At 32.3% G+C, this 17714-nt stretch overlaps 1 protein-coding gene across 1 annotated transcript; it reads right to left on the reverse strand.

Annotated features, from left to right (window-relative positions):
• Positions 1–1202: 1202 nt before the first annotated feature.
• On the reverse strand, positions 1203–6367 carry LOC133679002 (auxin response factor 2A-like). Its single transcript, XM_062101557.1, has 15 exons — positions 5918–6367; positions 5718–5830; positions 5461–5556; positions 5310–5366; positions 5065–5220; positions 4879–4963; positions 4536–4626; positions 4278–4442; positions 3846–3965; positions 3603–3678; positions 3356–3527; positions 2339–3270; positions 2037–2227; positions 1711–1910; positions 1203–1550 (listed from the first exon to the last, which is right to left on the reverse strand). Exons 1-14 carry the CDS (start codon positions 6048–6050, stop codon positions 1733–1735), a joined length of 2565 nt encoding a protein of 854 aa, XP_061957541.1. The 5' UTR covers positions 6051–6367; the 3' UTR covers positions 1203–1550; positions 1711–1732.
• Positions 6368–17714: the final 11347 nt, after the last annotated feature.

A 17714-nucleotide genomic window follows, 5' to 3' on the forward strand; every position in this document is an offset into this window, starting at 1 on the left:
CAATACTTGGCCTCTCCTCATATACTGGTTGAGTTCAACTCATGATTTTCTAGTCTTCATCTCTGCAGCAAGGATCATCCATCTCTGAGAATCAAGGTTTATTTAAAGAGCTTTCCACTCATCCTTTTGAAACAATTTCACATTTATTCTCCATGTCTTTAGCACTGTAACAGTTCATTTGTCTTGCCAAAGCTAGTTTCCCTGATTTCTAATTTGTTTTTACACAGGCCACACAGTCCTTTCTATGGATTTTACCGCGGAAAGTAATGTAAAAGAGCCTTCACTTTCCAAGTAAAATCTTTTACCCTGTGGAATAAAAAAGAACTACAACAATTACAGCACAAGGTATTTTTAATATGTTTATAAAAAACAAGTGTCATGGTTAACTGATGAAGATGAACCATACTCATGGTAAAGTTCCTGATTTGGATCTCATAATACCAGCAAGCATGGCCTATCATAAACCATGTCCAGATAAGAATTTCCTCAGATTATTATCTGATACTTTGTGCAACACTTTGATTTTACTTAAGAGCACGTTGAATTTCCCATCCACCAAGCAAGATACTACATGAAACCATGGAAGAACAAATCCAGGTAAGCAGCAGATGCAGTCCTTGGAACAGGAAATCCCCACTGCTTAAACCAAAATTTAAAATGGCAAGCACGCAAAAAGTGATTCAAAGCAAGATGAGTGACAACCTCAGATTCCCAACCGTCCAATTCCTTTGATCCAATCCGATGGAAAACATCAAGTACATGCCTTGGATCAGATAAGATGACACTTCCATATCGTCAATTGGCCGTGCAACAAATGAAACCCAGTTTCGTTTTTGCCTTATCTTTAACATGTGGGCACCCCCTTGTTCCCCATCAATGTGAACCCCTCACCAAAGGGTGCCCTGGCCCGCAACCCACATGCAGGCGACTGAAACCCCTTTATTTACTGGGTTCCCCAAGAGAAGCAGAACGGGTCACTCTTCTGTTACAACCACCCACCACCCACTTCTTTACCTTTTTTCCACTGTATATGCCTAAAATCCTGACCTCCGAGGCTCCACCAACTTCTCGAGCCTACATTATAACAAACACTTGTGATAGACGTCAATGTTAGAAACCAATTCCGGGGGTCCTTGCACGATAAATGATTTGCTAGTACGCTTTGAGATGGCTAGAACCACGGAACCCAACAAAATTGAACATTAGGAGAAGAGGGAGCTAGACTTGCCCAAAAACCCATTAGATGATGTATAAACTTACTTACATTAAGAGGTAGGGTAAAGGTAAGGTAGTTATGTACAAGGTTCAGGATGGTTTGGTTCAGAAAAAAAGCAAGGGTATCGCTAGACATTGCAGCTATATATAAATTATGTATAACTGGACACCATACAATACTAGCTCCATAAAAGGTCCAAAATTGGATTATATCATTCTTGCATCTATTTTTTATAGCAGCAAACTTGACATCTTGAATAGTAGTAGACTGGCACCCATCTCATTCTTACCAACTGAAATAGCCATTGCACTCTCTAGCTGCCTGAACCCAAAACCTGACATAAGAAGGACAGCACATAATTTTCTGTTAATATCCACATTCTAAAAATAGTTAAACGCAAGGGAAAGGGCTCTCATGGTATCTGAACAGGATTTACTGCTAAGGAATGCAAGGACAGAAATGTAAAAACTTGCTTTACACAGCTAGAAAATTACCTTGAACCCGAGGAAGCCAAATCTAACAACTCAAAGGACTAGATGCTGAAGGAAGTGGCAGATGTTTGGCTTCTTTAGCATCCTCACCCTCCTCGCCCGATGGATTTTCATTGACTCTTGAATTTAAAGTGCCTGGTTTAATCCTCTGTACCTCCTCTCTGGTGTAAATAACAATCTTCCTAACCATGCCGACGAATTCCCTGTTTCACACAAGATGTCAGCAGTTATACAAGACCACAGCAGGAAGAAACCCAGACAAATGCCTATATCTGAGTCAAAAGACAACAGACAATAAACTTTTCAAACAAAATTTAAGGAGTCCTTACTGCCAGGGATCATCTCCAACAAGCATCATATCATCCTCGTCATCGGTATACACAATCAACCAATTCTTTTGGGGAGCCAGTAATTCACCATTAAATTCAAACAACCGGTCCAATTCAGCAATCAACTCATCATAGTTATTGAACCTCGTAAGATCAACAGATCTACCAAGTGCAATCCCCTGCTTGTGAACCTGAAGTAACAAAAGATGCAATTAGCTTATGAATTTTTTCTAACAGGCATACATATACCAAACATCTCATGTAACCAAAGAAAGATGTTTGGTGAGCAAATAGGCAAGAACCTTTGTACAACTCCTGGTTGAGCTGTTTTGTGCTTTTCCATGACTGTCCCTCATACGCATGTGGCCAACCTGGAGTGGTTTCTCGTTTTCATTTTCATCGGCCAACTTTGAACCCCTGGAGTGTTCTGACTTCTGATCTGATTCAGATGTGAGTTGGTGACTCGCAGGTTGGGTGTGACCCATCGGTTCGTTCACCATGTTTGTTGGTCCTACTTGCTCTGGTGTGGTGGGTTTACTAATTTTCAGGGGAATACCAAATAGCTTGCAGTTTCCATCCAAAGATTTTCCGGTATTATGTTCTTGCACCAGTTTGGGTTTTGGTATTAGCTCTCTTGTATGAGCATGATTATCAAAATGAGATGGCGGGGGAGGCATCATACAGTTTCCATGAGATTGCTCGACTCTCTGACCATGAAACATGGGATACTCACTGAATGCACTGTATCTGATATTTTCCCTTGATTGATATGTTACATCGCTGCTGCCTTGTATTGGAACCCTAGAGTTTGACTCTGGCAACTTTAGAGAGAGGCCTGGGGACATTATGGACCATGGGCTGGCAAGCAAATTGAACCGCCCTTGATCTGACAAGTGTTTCTTCATTGGATTAGCACCCCCAGCAGTTTGGTCAACAAACGGAGCACCAAACCCTTGGGAAGAATCAGCATTTGCCCCGAAGCCAGATAGCAAATCTGTGTAGGTCGGTTCCTGTCTGGCAGAGGATATCCACCACTCTGATCCAAATCTTCTTGAAGATGATAACACATCAATCTTCTCATCGTCTGCTGAGGGTGGCCACATAACAGACTTTTCAGCAGCATCAGACTCGTTGCCCTCTTCAAAATTGCCTCTCAAGGTTGAGAACTCTTGACCTCGCAAGACCCTTGAAAATCCACTTGCTGATGAAGGGTCTGCAGTTACTTTGGATGAACCTGCACATTAATAGTCAAGAGACTTAAATATCATTTTAACTACTTAAATTATCAACAGACATCATCAATTAACGACAGAACCAACCTTCTCTGGTAAGAACAGAGGAGTCGGGAGATGAGGGCACCATGTTTGCTCGGGGCCTTTTTGGCCTGGGCATTGGAAGAGGATTTAGTGCAGGAGGTGCAAGAGCAGGCTCTATTTTCCATGGTGAAACTCTATCTGGTCGAGGTATTGTAGAAGTTTCATCCCATCTCACCTGGTAGGAACATAAAACACTGTTTAGCACTCTAAATGAAAGTACTACCTGCCATCATATATACTACAATACTACCTTAAGACACCTCCATTTAGAATCCTTCCACCTACTGGGATCAGCATCTTCAATTCCGACAATAGTGCCAGTAAATCTACAACAGAAAATCATGAACCACCAAAATGTTACGTTTTCCATGGACACAAACATCCAATAATCCTACATAGCTTAAATCACAGACAAGAAATTGCCAGGGTACATCAAACTTCCAAATAACAGGTAGCTTTCAGCACAAAACCTGAAAGCAAGCAGCAGTCATACCTTTGTTCAGGAGCTTCTTCTCCTTCAAATCTCATTTTAAACCTCATCCCTATGGAATAATTACTCTTGACAGACTCCATGTATTGATCAAATGGGACAATGAACTCAGCAGGACTTGTCCTGTGGCAAGACAATTAGAATAATTAAGGTTACCAACCAAAGGCAAGAAATTAATCGCTCGATTGTACATTTTAATATTTAGATATGATAGATGTATTCCCCTTATTTTTGTTTACCAGAATAAGTTACAAAAACAAGACCATTCCACTTCAAGGAACCAGGCCATGCTAATCAACAATCAAATCCCATGATGAACAAAAATCAAAATCAAGGAAAATCAAAACATGTACAAATTTGCATATCAAAAACTCATAAATAAATTGCTCTACCAGTTCATTTGTTCTCGACACATGTTAGTAATAAACCACTCACCTTGGCTTGTAATAAACAGTGAACATTGTCCCTGTTGAAACAGCATGCCATGCGGTAGCAAGAACACCAAGATGCATGCTGTGGCTGGATATGACCGATGATGGAACATTACTCTGCTGTCTCATTGCACGTCTAACACCAACTCGAAGTTCTCCATTCTCACCTCTATAAAATGCAAAATACACATTTTATTCCACGCAGACAAGTCAAAATTAAATTAGAACATCAAATCTAATGGGTATAACAAGGAAAGCAGACCTTAGAAATATAAAGGCATCACCGGCAACAAGCCTTTTAGAGCTAACAAACACACTCCATCCACTCTGAAGCAAGTGCCTCCGTGGTTGACCTGGCATTAAAATCATTTTGTGTATCAAGCAACTGGTGGCTTAAATGCTACAACAACAATCCATGCCTTGAAAGTTGAAACTAAATGCATTAAAGCTTTATGGCAGCAAGTTCACATCATCATCGCAACATTTGAGATATTATACTAAAAGGGATCTCGATACATTCACAAATAGGTGGGAAAGGTTTGAATATGTTCCCACCACAGGTGTATTAGAGGAAATAACAGGGTCATTGAGTATAAGATGATTACCCCGAAAAATGTGCCTGAATCGCCATTCACTTCCATGCAAATCCTTGGCAACCAATTCCTGTGTTGGAGGCTGCCTTGACATATCCTGTAATTCAGCAAGTATTAAACATCCACACTTACAACTGAAGTCCTAATTCAACAAGAAGACCCACAGGTAAACCCCAGGTAGAAGCTGTAAAAACCCACCAATGGTGGAAGACATTCATCTGCATGTCGTCTAAGAACTGAAAAACCACCATGAGTACTGGTATCCGAAGCAGTCAGGGTTTTACAAAATGAATGTACATGAAATCGCGGTGGTGGAGGTGGAGGCGGCTCCTTCTCCGATGCATTCTCATCTTGCTGACATTAAAGAATCCATGGAAAAAAAATCAGAATTTCTATTCCAATCCCGAACGCTACATAATTACAAATCAACAGCGAATACTTACGTTGTGCAAAGGAAGTAGAGTCACTTGTGCAAACACCTCATCAGTATCCGGTTCAGCCTGTGATAATTCACAAATTAATCGCATAAGCAAACCACCAGACACGCAAAACCCTAAAAAACCCAACACGAACTAATAAGCAGATTTCGCATACCTTCAATTGAACATTAACCACACGACACAAGATCTTCGGTTGAAGATTGTACAACGGCATCTGCTGGTCTGCTACCTGATTCGTCGATGCCTCCACCTACACCCATTTCACAACCCAATCACACCAAAAATCCAACAACAAAACCTTCAAAAGTCCAGAAAACAAACTAAACCCGCAAAAATGATTGCTGAATTATAGCTAAAAAATCTCAAAGAAAAGGGCAAAAAAGATACAGATAGAACAAAACAAAACCAAACCTGCTCTAGATGTCCTTGAGGGAAATAAAACACATGATCTCCTTCGCGAGGTACAGTCACTAGAGGACCAGCGCAAGCATGCCATAGCTCATTATACAACGCAGTCTCAGCATCTACAACAGCACAAAACAAACTCAAAATCCAAAAGAGAAATCCACAAAAAAAATCACTTCAAACATCCACTGAAGAGTGAATTGTACCTCTAGCTGAGCTTGGATGGGTGGAATGACCTTTTTGCCCTTCCATAGCTTCACTGTAACCAGAAGAGAAGCTCTCTCCTCCTCCTTTAATGTTTCCACTGTTAGCTTTTGCTGAAATCTCTGAGGAAGCCATAAAATTATCACAATCTTTCCTTCTCTTACTTTAGATCTCTTCTTAAAACAGAATAATTAACTTAATTTCACAAATAATCCAACTCTAATCAACCATTTCTCCACTTTCTCTCTCTAAAACACAATTAATCTTCACAGTTACATACGCCAACACCATAAAACTACTACTCTCTCATTTCTCCATAAAATTTCCTCGTTTAAGCTTCAATTTCGCTCTTCACTTCTCTCTATCTCTGCAATTCTAGCTCTCTCTCTCTCTCTCTCTCTCTCTCTCTCTCTCTCTATGTTTCTCTCTCTCTCTTCTTTGTGTGCGTTTTCTTTTTTGTGTGTTGTTTGTGGAAGAAGAGAGACTTTAACCATCTCTGGTCAAAACAGAGTTGCAATCATTTCAACTGCAGTCAAATGTTAACCAGTCTTATTACCGGCATTAGCCGGTCACCTGTATTTTCTTATTATTTTTCTTAACATTCAGTATATACTACTTGTCTCTATCAAAAGAATGCCAACGCTTTGGGAATGCATTTGCAAATACTTTCATTTTTAAAGGAATTATTTTATATGGGCTGATATGCTGATAAATAATAGACTTAGAGTGTTTTTATTTATTTTATATGTAATATTTTGGGAGGTTTGTATATTTTCGTTATTGTTTGAATTTTAGTTTAGAAACTATTATCTAAAAATATAAAATTTATTTTACTAAATAAAGTAAAATAAAATCTAAAACCCTTCATTTTATAGATTTTAAGATTATTTAGTATTGTAATAATTTTTATTTTTTATATGATTATTAAAAAAATTATTTGGCCAATCAAATAACTTCTTCTTTTTTACATTATAGTAAAGTTTAGTATTATGACAGTGGTTGTTTTTTAAATTATTTTTTACTTGAAAATATATTAAAATAATATTTTAAAAAAATAAATTTTATTTTTAATATCAGTATATCAAAACGACCTAAAAACACATTAAAAAATAATTTAAAGTAAAAAAAATAAATAGGAGATATCTCATACATAATTATCCTTTGAATCTTTATTTTTAAAAGCTAAAATAACTTATTTTTTATTTATGAAAATCTACGTTTTTATTTATATTACATATAAAAACTTTTACAGCAATTTTAATGAAATATATAATTTTTAAAATCTATTTTTTAAAAGCTTTCAAGAAAGACTTTAAAAATTTTACAAAATCCATATTTTATTTTTCTTGGGGAAAAAAGATTAAAATCTTTTAAAAAATACATTAAAAGAAAAAAACGTTGTTGTTTCCAAGCTTGGACACGAGGAGATTCGAAAGGTTGTCTTGTTTATTACCGGATAAGAGATGGTAATAATTTTAATACAAAAAAAAAAAGGCGGTTGTTTTTTATTTGCTTGGAGCTAACGGAGCTGACTTAGACGTTAAGCCGTGTCAATGTATGATAGGTGCTTCCCATCTAACGGCGTTTGTTATAATGGAAAAGCTGTTCAGATTTTATGGGGAAGTGGCTTTGCCGTGCTATTAACAGGCAGGTTTGGATGGAAGTGAAATGGGAGGGGTGTGTAGTTTAACTTCAATGGCGCACGTTAGCAATGTCTCTATCTATTGAACTGTCTTCTTTAATCTCACTGCATTTTCTCTAGCTGTTTCGCCATGTGCTGTCGTGCGCCATGGGTTGTAGGGTACCGCAATTATGAACAGCCATGGTCACCCATACTATCTCGTACGATTATTTCCTCGTGAGAAATCTGATTATATCGCGGTAAACATAACTAGAGATTCGATCTCTTACTTTATTGATGACAGGGACTTTATACGATAATGTTTGTCTTCATGAAATTGAGGTGGCTACTTTTGCTATTTTTGGTAATGTTTACAGTCATCTTTACATATTTTGAGCTAAGATAAAGCTATAAAGCCAGGCTTTATTCGATTTCTTGCTCCATTTCCTAAAAGATCAAAGGCAAAACCTACAGCTGGTGCCTGGTGATGAGCACTAACCTATGATCAAGACAAAAACATTGTTTTCCACTAACAAAAAAATTGTTTCTTGAGGGATAGAGAAGGCTATGAAACCAAGAAAAAAAATGGTTTCGAAATTTTATTTTGCATGATGGAGAAATGAAGGCAAAATTTGATTTTTTATATGATCCATGCTCGCCATGCCAGACATGTCCCATTTCAAATAGACATTTATATAATATAGTACATGCTTTGCATCGCCAATTAGCCCTATAGTAAACATTTGATCATTGCTTTTTTAAAAAAAATTGAGTAGCAAATGGTGCGTCCATGTTGTCTTTGCAGAAACTAATGACCATTTAATTTGCTTTTTATAGTAATTATGTGCAAATTAGGAGGTATGAGATATTTGTGGAGACCTAGAAAGTTATTTGAGAGTGGAGACCTAATTTCTTGGTTCACTTAGGGCCTTCCATTTTTAAAGACAAACAAGGAAAATCTATCTTGAAAATGAATAATATGTATTTGACAATGTAATATAATATATTTTTTAAAAGTATTTTTTAATTAAAAAATTACTATGGCAAAATCATAAAAAAAACACTAAAAACATCTATTTAATATTTTTTAAAAAGAAAAATAATTTGAAAAACAAAAACTACCCTAATCTCAAACATGCACTAAAATCTCATGTTTTGCTTTTATATATACTCACACACACAAATACATATAGGCGTGTAGGGGACAAGCTTACAAGTAACATTATAGCAAGTTTATATATGATGACAAATTCTGTTGTTCCAAATAAATCTCAATTAGATATATTTTACTTTTATATTTATATCAAATGCCTCGTCCTAGTGAATGAAAAATAAATTTCACGCAATAAAAGACACTTTTTGTTGTATTAAACGAGTCTCCATCAAGTAGGCACTAAGGAGGAATACATTTGATAGAAATATTTGTTTTTTTCATATTCTTCCAGGTCATCAAAAAATTCCTTGAGAAATTAAAATACATTTTTCTTGGAATATAAAAAAAGTAGGTACTTGATTTATTTTAAATGCAAAGGCGTTGTGAAATTATCTCATACACAAGGCAGTGACTATTAAGAAGTTAAACAAACATTATTTAAAAAAAACAATTCAAGTTTTTAATGTATTTAGTATCAATACTTTTGACTTTTTTTTTGGAAAAGTTTAATGGATGAAAAAAGAATATTTAAATAATATATTTTAATATTCTTGTTTTTTTAATAGATATGTAGAAATAATATTTCTTCTACAAAAAAAATATTTTGACTATTCCATTGGAGCTACAAAACAACACATGGAAGAAAAGTAAAAGAAATAGTTTTTTTTTTCTCATACATTGAAGACGCTCAAGTATAAAAGAAATTTTGAATGATTCATATACATAGATATACCACCTTTCTATATATATATATATATAATTGTGCTAGAATATTCAAAAAATTCATAACCACAAGCGTGTAAAAGACAATGTCACCGACGTCGTTACGTGATGTTTATATCATAAACGACAAATTTTGGAGCCCCAGAAGAATCTTGATTAAATGTACTTTGATTTAAATTAAAACCAAATACCTCATCAATTTTATAATCAGTATTAATAAACAATGAAAATCGTATTATAGACAGCAAATCTCGTTGCATAAAAAAAATCTTCAATAAAAAGGTTTTTTTTTTACAAGAATCATTCTAGTTAATTTTGTACTGCCAAAACAGCCTCTGCTAGCGCACAAAAAGGTTTTATGTAGTAAATGATGCTTTTTTTTACACCAAAACGAATTGTGAGAAATTTTATTTTATTAAAATGAAACTTAAATGGGAAGGGGAAACTCTATTTCTATTTCTATTTCTATTTCTATTTCTATTTCTATTTTTTTTCAAGACAATGATAAATTTGAGAATATGATGCATGATATCACTACTATTATAATTATTAATTAAATAATGATAATGAAGGTTTTTCTGTTGAAAGTGATATTTTGTTAGAAGTACGAATAGGATAAAAATATATTAATTTTTTTATATTTTTGAATCATTTTAATGTGTTGATATCAAAAATAAATATCAAAAAAATAAAAAAATATTTTTATATTTTTATAAATAAAAAATATTTTAAAAACAATCACAATCACATTTATAAATATTACAATATAGATAAGAGAAAAGATGCTAGATGTTTTAGACAAATATGAAGTTTTGATTTGGTCAATTAAACATTTAGTTCTTGTTTAATAATTGTGATACATAATTTTTTTAATTTTTTAATTTAAAATATATTTAAATAATATTTTTTAAGTTTTTTAATATTAATATATTAAAATGATTAATGAATTTAAAAAAATAATTTAATATTTTAAAAAAATAAAAAAAAAAAGGCAGGTACAACAACAAAACGGGTCAGGTATAAATGAGTTCCTTCGACAGCACACCATTACATTAGAGACGAGAAGAGCAAAAACGGGTGCCGAGAAAATGAAGGGCAAGTTCACGTGAGGGTCCAAGCAGGCAGCAGGGGAGGAAGAGCAGGTGATGGGAGTCAGTGGGCCCCACATGCATTGTCTATTAGCAGTTGTGTGTGGTCTAAAGCAACAAAGGGATGAATCTTTGTCCTGAAAAGTTTTTATATCTCCAAAAGAAAAATCTTTTTAACATTCTCCCATTCTATTTTATTTACGCTATCCTCTGCCACCACTGTTGCTCTAGCCCTATCACACACGCACACGTTCTGCAAGGTCATTGGTGCTTTATTCCTCGCCCTTTGTCTCGTCCAAGGAGAAACTTTGCTACGTTAATGTCACCCGGTTTTTGTTTTTGTCATGTAACTTTTTATTTTAAAAATACTAAATTAATATTTTTCACGTATTTTTAATATATTAATATAAAAAAAATATTTTTTATTGGTTGAGATATCGACTCCCCTCATTACGAACACAGACCATACATGATCACCCATGTCATTTTTCGGGTAGCACGGATATAAAGAAATAAACATTGAATTCATGAATTCTTCTTTTTTACCATCTTATTATTAAAATTATTATACACACCAACCATTAATTATATATATATATATATATATATATATATTCCAGTCAATATGTCAAATTATCAATTATTATATTGACTAGTATATTAGCATAATTCAGCAATAAGGGCATTTTGGAAATTTAAGACACATGTTTTAAATTTAGACGGAATGTCTTTGAAGCTCTGACATGTAGCTTGGATGGAGGGGAAAGAGATACTAGTGAATTAATTATGCAAGGTTTCGTTTTATTTTTTTATTTTTACAACACACGCCTCGAGACCAAGAAGCAATAGAATAAAAACATTTCGAAATCATTAAAATAATGAAAATTAAGTCATCGTATATGAAGTGCAATTAACCGACCAAATCATATTATTATTATTTTTGTATTTTTTTTTAGTTTAACATAGGTGTTCGGGCCAGCTTGCAAGCACCTCGATTAATTCCACGAGCCATGAAGTTAACGACCATGTAAACCTTCAATGGCTATCATATAAGCAACCACAGAGCTCGAACATGAGACTATAAAGAGGAGTAAATCTCTTGGTCCCAAGCTCTTACCATTAGACCACCACCTAAATGATTTTTTTGTATTTTTTTAATATTAAAATAGTTGGAGAAATTTACCCCGCTCTCTAAGTGAACAAATTTTCACCCCCTTGTTTTTTTTTTGGGAAATTTAAAAGATTTTTCTTCCATTTTTTAAAGAAGAAGGACCTTCTTTCCTCTCCATTTCTCCCCAGAACAAGCACACACCCTTATGTATGACGCTTGTTAGGAAAATGTTGCTTATGTCGAGCTTGCCGCAACCATGTTTGTTAGAGAATCAGAGAATGTGTCGTATCTCTTAACAAATCTAATACGGCAAGATATGATTGATTAATTATCCATTACAAGATGTGATCATTTCAGAGTTGAGTTGTGTTTTTATTATTTTAAAATACTTTTCAAAACTTAACCTCCAATCCACTTCCCTCCATGCTTTTGGAATACTCTCTTGACCAATTCGTTGTTTTTTAAAAAATTATTTTTAATATTAATATATAAATAATTTAATAATATAAAAAATTAAAATTTCATAAAACACCATTTAAAATATAATCTTAGTCTTTTCCCGTTTATTTTTGCGTTTCAAAAATATTTTTGAAAAAAATTAAATTTTATTTATTTTTATTTTTTTCTTTACTTCAATTTAATATTTTTTAGTATTTTCAAATTATTTTGATGAGTTAATATCAAAATTAATTTTTTAAAAATAAAAAAAATCATTTTAATATATTTTTAAATGAAAAATATTTTGAAAAACAATTACAACCACAAGACTTTTCATAAATTATTTATTGAAGTGAAACCGCAAACTCTATTTTCACACTCTTTTATACTCGTTTGTATCTCTATAAATTGATTTTTCAAACAAATCATCAATCTAGCTTAGAACTTGCAAATCCCTTAATCTCACACAAACACAGCCTTGTCAAATCTTTACCAACTAGGAGATTGTTGAAACCTGCTTTCATTCAACTTTTGAACTTGACTTCCAAGAACTAAAAAGAAAGACAACAAGGGTAAATATTTCGTAGACAAAAAATGGTTCGAAAATACTATATATTAAATCAAGAAAATAAAAACATTAATTATGGCGTATGAGACCGAGACTCGTAGACATTATAGCATGCTTATGCATGTCAAGATCAAGCCAGCCAGCCGTACATGATGGGCAATCCGAAGATACAACCAACGGTATCCTAACGCAACTGTATATATGATTTCTTTCACAGGCGGGCTAGATTCTAGATTCTACCTTTAATTCAAGGTTACCTGTGAAATTAAAGAATATTAACAGCATTTGAGGGTCTAACTTATGGTTAACCGTGTGACTTGTTCCATCCTTGTTCTGAGTTTGATTCTCTATGTGCATGTTTATCATCCCCGCAATGTCTTACCTGTTCACTGGACTTGCAGGATGTTTAGTGGGCTGTGGAGAATAGTTATAGTGTATGCAAGCTGAACCGGACACCCACGATAATAATAAAAAAAAGAATATTAACATAATTTATACTCCTAGAAAGTTCAAGTTGCATTATATTTCACCGCAGACTTTGCATCCATGCATAAAAATAGCTCGAACTGTGCGCGCGCGTATAATTCCATGAACACCAATTATTTTGCAGTTTACAAACTTGCCAGGTGGTCTGTAACTCCACTGAGTTAAAAAGCTCTGTCCAGATACAAAGATTGATATGATCATGTAAATTGATCGTGGGTGTCCAAAACATTGACAGTGGACCGGCTTTCAGAGAGAGAAACGGGGGCAAATAATCAATCACTATTCCTTTGATCTTTTGTTTTTGGACCAACCCCCGTGACACTCATCTGTCAGGAGCTTCTTTTTTTTTTTTAATTTTAAAAAATATGTATTTTTGTCTGATAATATGCATGTTTATTTATTATTTATCTCATCATAAAGTTATCATCAAGCTAATTTTCATACCTTTTTTTAAAGTGGAAAAATTGCCTGACTCGGTCCATGATGATTGATATGGCAACACCCTAAAATTAATGCTTTAAGATCCGCGCATTAAACCAATAATATGGAGTTATAAATTGATTAAGACATGAGGATATCGATCGAGCCATCCAATCCTTCAGTATGTCTTGTTTTCTTATTAAAAAATATTTAATTATTATCTCTCTCTTTCTCTCTTGATGTGTCCTGCACCGCAACTCTTGATGTGTCCTGCACCGCAACGTAATATATTTTTTAATAAAAAAATATATCATAATAATTTTTTATTTTTTTAATATTATTATATTAAAAATATTAAAAAAATAACAATCTAATATTTGTTAAAACACAGTTAAGACACAACATGAACATGAACGGTGTTATAATACAAATTTTGTTTTTTTTTCTGTTAATTTTTTTTATGTTTTTAGATTATTTTAATGTGCTATTGTTAAAAATATTTTTTAAAAAAATAATTATTTAAATTTATTTTTTTAAAAAAAAATAATTTAAAAAATAATCAATACCAAACAGGCACGCTACTTAATACTATTTTAGAACAAATCATTATCTTTCAAGGTGCAACCTCAATATGATATTCTTTAATCCGGATGATTTATGCCCGCATGGTCAGAAAGGGACGGCATAGAGAGCATTTTACATCCACTCACACGAAAGATGTTTGTTTAGAACCCACAGGATACTTGTATCAAGATTACTGACAATTATTATTAAGTAATAGCCAAGGCAAAAGATGATATCTAGATAGAATATATCAATCCAATAATTAAAATATTCAATTCAAATTTAATACTGCTAATTATTCGTGTCTTTTTTGCCACCTTTTAGGCTTTGAATTACATAGTGGGAATTTGGATAATTCTCCACCTCCTATAATTTATAAATATTTATGTGGCTGTGATTACTTTTCAAATAATTTTTTGTATTGAAATGCATTAAAATAATATTTTTTTATTTTTAAAAAATTATTTTTAACATCAGCGTATCAAAATAATTTAAAAATACTAAAAACATATTAATTTGAAGTAAATAAAAAAATAAAAAAATTTTAAATTTTTTAAAAATACTTTTAAAATATAGAAACAAACATTGTAGTAATTCTATCTCTTATCATGTGATGCCAGGTAATTTTACCGACTAGACTAGCTAGCAAATAACTTTTATAGAGAAATTTGGCCAGTCAATATATTTGTTTTACATTAAATATAAGAAAACAATTCTGGTTTTTTATTTATTTTTGTTTTGCATAAGACGTCCCGCACTTAAATTTTTAGACAGTTAATAAATTTAATTTATTCATTGAATTATAAAATTACAAAAAACATCATATGATAAGAAATTAACTTATAATATTATCTAATTATTTCAATAATTATTACTTCAATTAAAAAAAATAACAAAATAATGTTTTGTGTAAAATAAAAGGCGCACACATGCGCACATCCAAATTTATATAGCTATGTTATTATAGGATTACCCTCTTATCTCTACCATACAACTAGACCACCACAACCACAACCACCACTAATTCACCACCACCACCTTACCTATTTATTATTATTATTTTCATTTTACCCAATAATATTTTCCATATCCTTCCCAAATATTGTAGAAATTATTCCATACAAAATCTCTTACGTATAAAACAATATTTTGACGCAAAACAAAAGTATCCTTGCCTCTTCTCCCCGTGCCTGTCCACTCAACCCTTGACGCGTGGACTTAATTAACTAATCTAACCAATTGAAAAGACATTTATGTGCCTACTTATGCAACTAGCTAGTAGCTAGTATCGAATTAATTCAACAGACCCCTTACACCCTAGCCGAGGTCTTCCATTTCTTCACAATTTACCAGCTCCTGGTTTCAATCTTGTGCTATAAGTTGGGGTCGGTGGTGGAATGGAATGGAATGGAAGAAAGTATGCTTGACTCGGAGGCGAGACTTGAATGAGAGAGGGAATCCAGAAAAAAATAATAAAAAAAGGCCCTCCTATTAAAAAAAGGAAAAAAGAAAAGAAAAGGAGATTTAAGAACCAGCCCTAAATGGGACCGACAAAATGTCTTCAGTTCAGTTTACACTAATCTAAGTTAGTGGGCCCCCTCTAACTCTGCCTCCTCTCATCTAGCAATTTGGACAATCCCTTAACCCCTCCTTTCTTGACCCCTAACCCGCAGACCAAAACCCATGTCTCCCTCTCCTTCCCTACCCTTTTAAAATCGAGACCTGCCCTTAATTATTAATATTTCTTTTCTTTTTCTTAGTTTCGGATGTTTCATGGAAAGTAATTTTTTAAATATTAATTTTTTTAATTTTTTTGTGCTTGTTAAAATATTTATTAATAAAAAATACTTTTAAGTAAAAAAAAAATTTGACCTGGTTTTTTAAATATATTTTTCTTTAATTCTGGATAAAAAATATTTTCTAAAAATTATAAATTTTTTTAAAAATATCTTATTATTTATTTATTATATTTTATTTATTTCTCAATCTTTTGATTGTATATATTTTATTTTGAATAATTTTTTTTCAATTTTATCCATTAAATTTATTTTGATTTGATTTTTATATCAACTTTGATCTTTATTGTTTTTTTTGTTTTTTCTTATCTTTTTTTATTTGAGTTTTTTATAAACTAGATTTTGTTATTTATTTTATTAATAATTTATGAAATTAGATTTTATTTTAATCTTATTCTTTTCAACTTTTTTATCTGTCAGATGTAGTCTATATTCTTTTAATTGTAGTTTTTTTATTTAAAATCATTTATAAAATTATATATTTTTTAATTTCATTATTTTTTTAATTTTTATCTGTTATATTTGGTCCCTAAATAAACTTGAAAAAAAATTAAAAAATTAAAAATTTATTTTTCATCACATAACTAAATTTTGAAAAATATTTTTTAATTTATTTTTCATAACATTATGTTAGCACTTTATAAAATAAAACCACTTTTGAACAAATAATCAAAAACAAGAATTTTAGCACCGTTCAATGTGAGACACCGTTTGAGAACTTGGTGCATCATTAAATTTTGATTTTTTTGTTTTAAATTTTAATTTTTTAATTTTTTAAATTATTTTGATGTGCTGATATCAAAAATAATTTTTAAAAGATAAAAAAATATTATTTTAATATATTTTCAAATAAAAATACTTTAAAATACAATTACAAGTACACTCTCAATCACCATTTTAACATTACCCAGCAGTAGCATTTCAATCTCCCCATATAAAATTTCATTATTTAATATTAAATGAGGAATAATTCAATCTCGAATTAGTTTTTTTTTTTTCTAGAAAGCAGAGACGAATCTAAAGGTGGGCTAGGGATGGCCTCGGCCACTTTGAAGGGTTTTTTTTTTTTTTTTTTAAATCTAGAACCTCCTATTTCTTCTTAGAAACGTTTCAAACAATCCTAACGTCAAAATAGAAATTCTACATTCTCACCATCCACATACACAGAAGTCTGATTCATTCCCGTCTGAATGTATACAGCCATTAAATCAATACCCACGTGGAATCTACTCATATAAATACAATGGTCAATACTATTTGTGCAAAATAATATTTTTATATTTAATTAAATTTTTTTATTAAACTTGATCAACCCACCCCTCAACTTAGAAAATGTAAAAAAAAAGCCAGTCAGGAACTGACCCGATCCAAAAAAAAAATATTAACTCGATTAATTAGATTAAAACACCTAATTATTATTTTTAATTTTTGATGTTAACATATGAAGATTATTAAAAAATATTTTTCACACATTTAAGTGAAAACACTTTGAAAAAGCAGGGTGAATAAAAAAATAAAGAGACCGTTTGTTTACGCGGCTGCATTTTAATTAAAACGTAGTTTGCAGCCGTTGGGTAATGAAAAAAATGATTTACTGTTCATGGGTCTCACATGATTTTTACATTCAAAATGCTATTAATGAAAAGTAAGGAAATCCTACTTTTCACGCTTTGTGCATGGTAATTGCACTGTTCACTGAACAGTGCAATTAGTATAAATAGTGTACATTGGTACATTGTTCAAGTGAACAGTACAAGATAATTGAACTGTTCACTTAAAAAACAATAAATAGTGCAATTCACTTGCACTGTTCATACAATTGTTTTTTCTT

This window comes from Populus nigra, chromosome 18, assembly GCF_951802175.1.
Source record: "Populus nigra chromosome 18, ddPopNigr1.1, whole genome shotgun sequence".
NCBI classification, from domain to species: domain Eukaryota; kingdom Viridiplantae; phylum Streptophyta; class Magnoliopsida; order Malpighiales; family Salicaceae; genus Populus; species Populus nigra.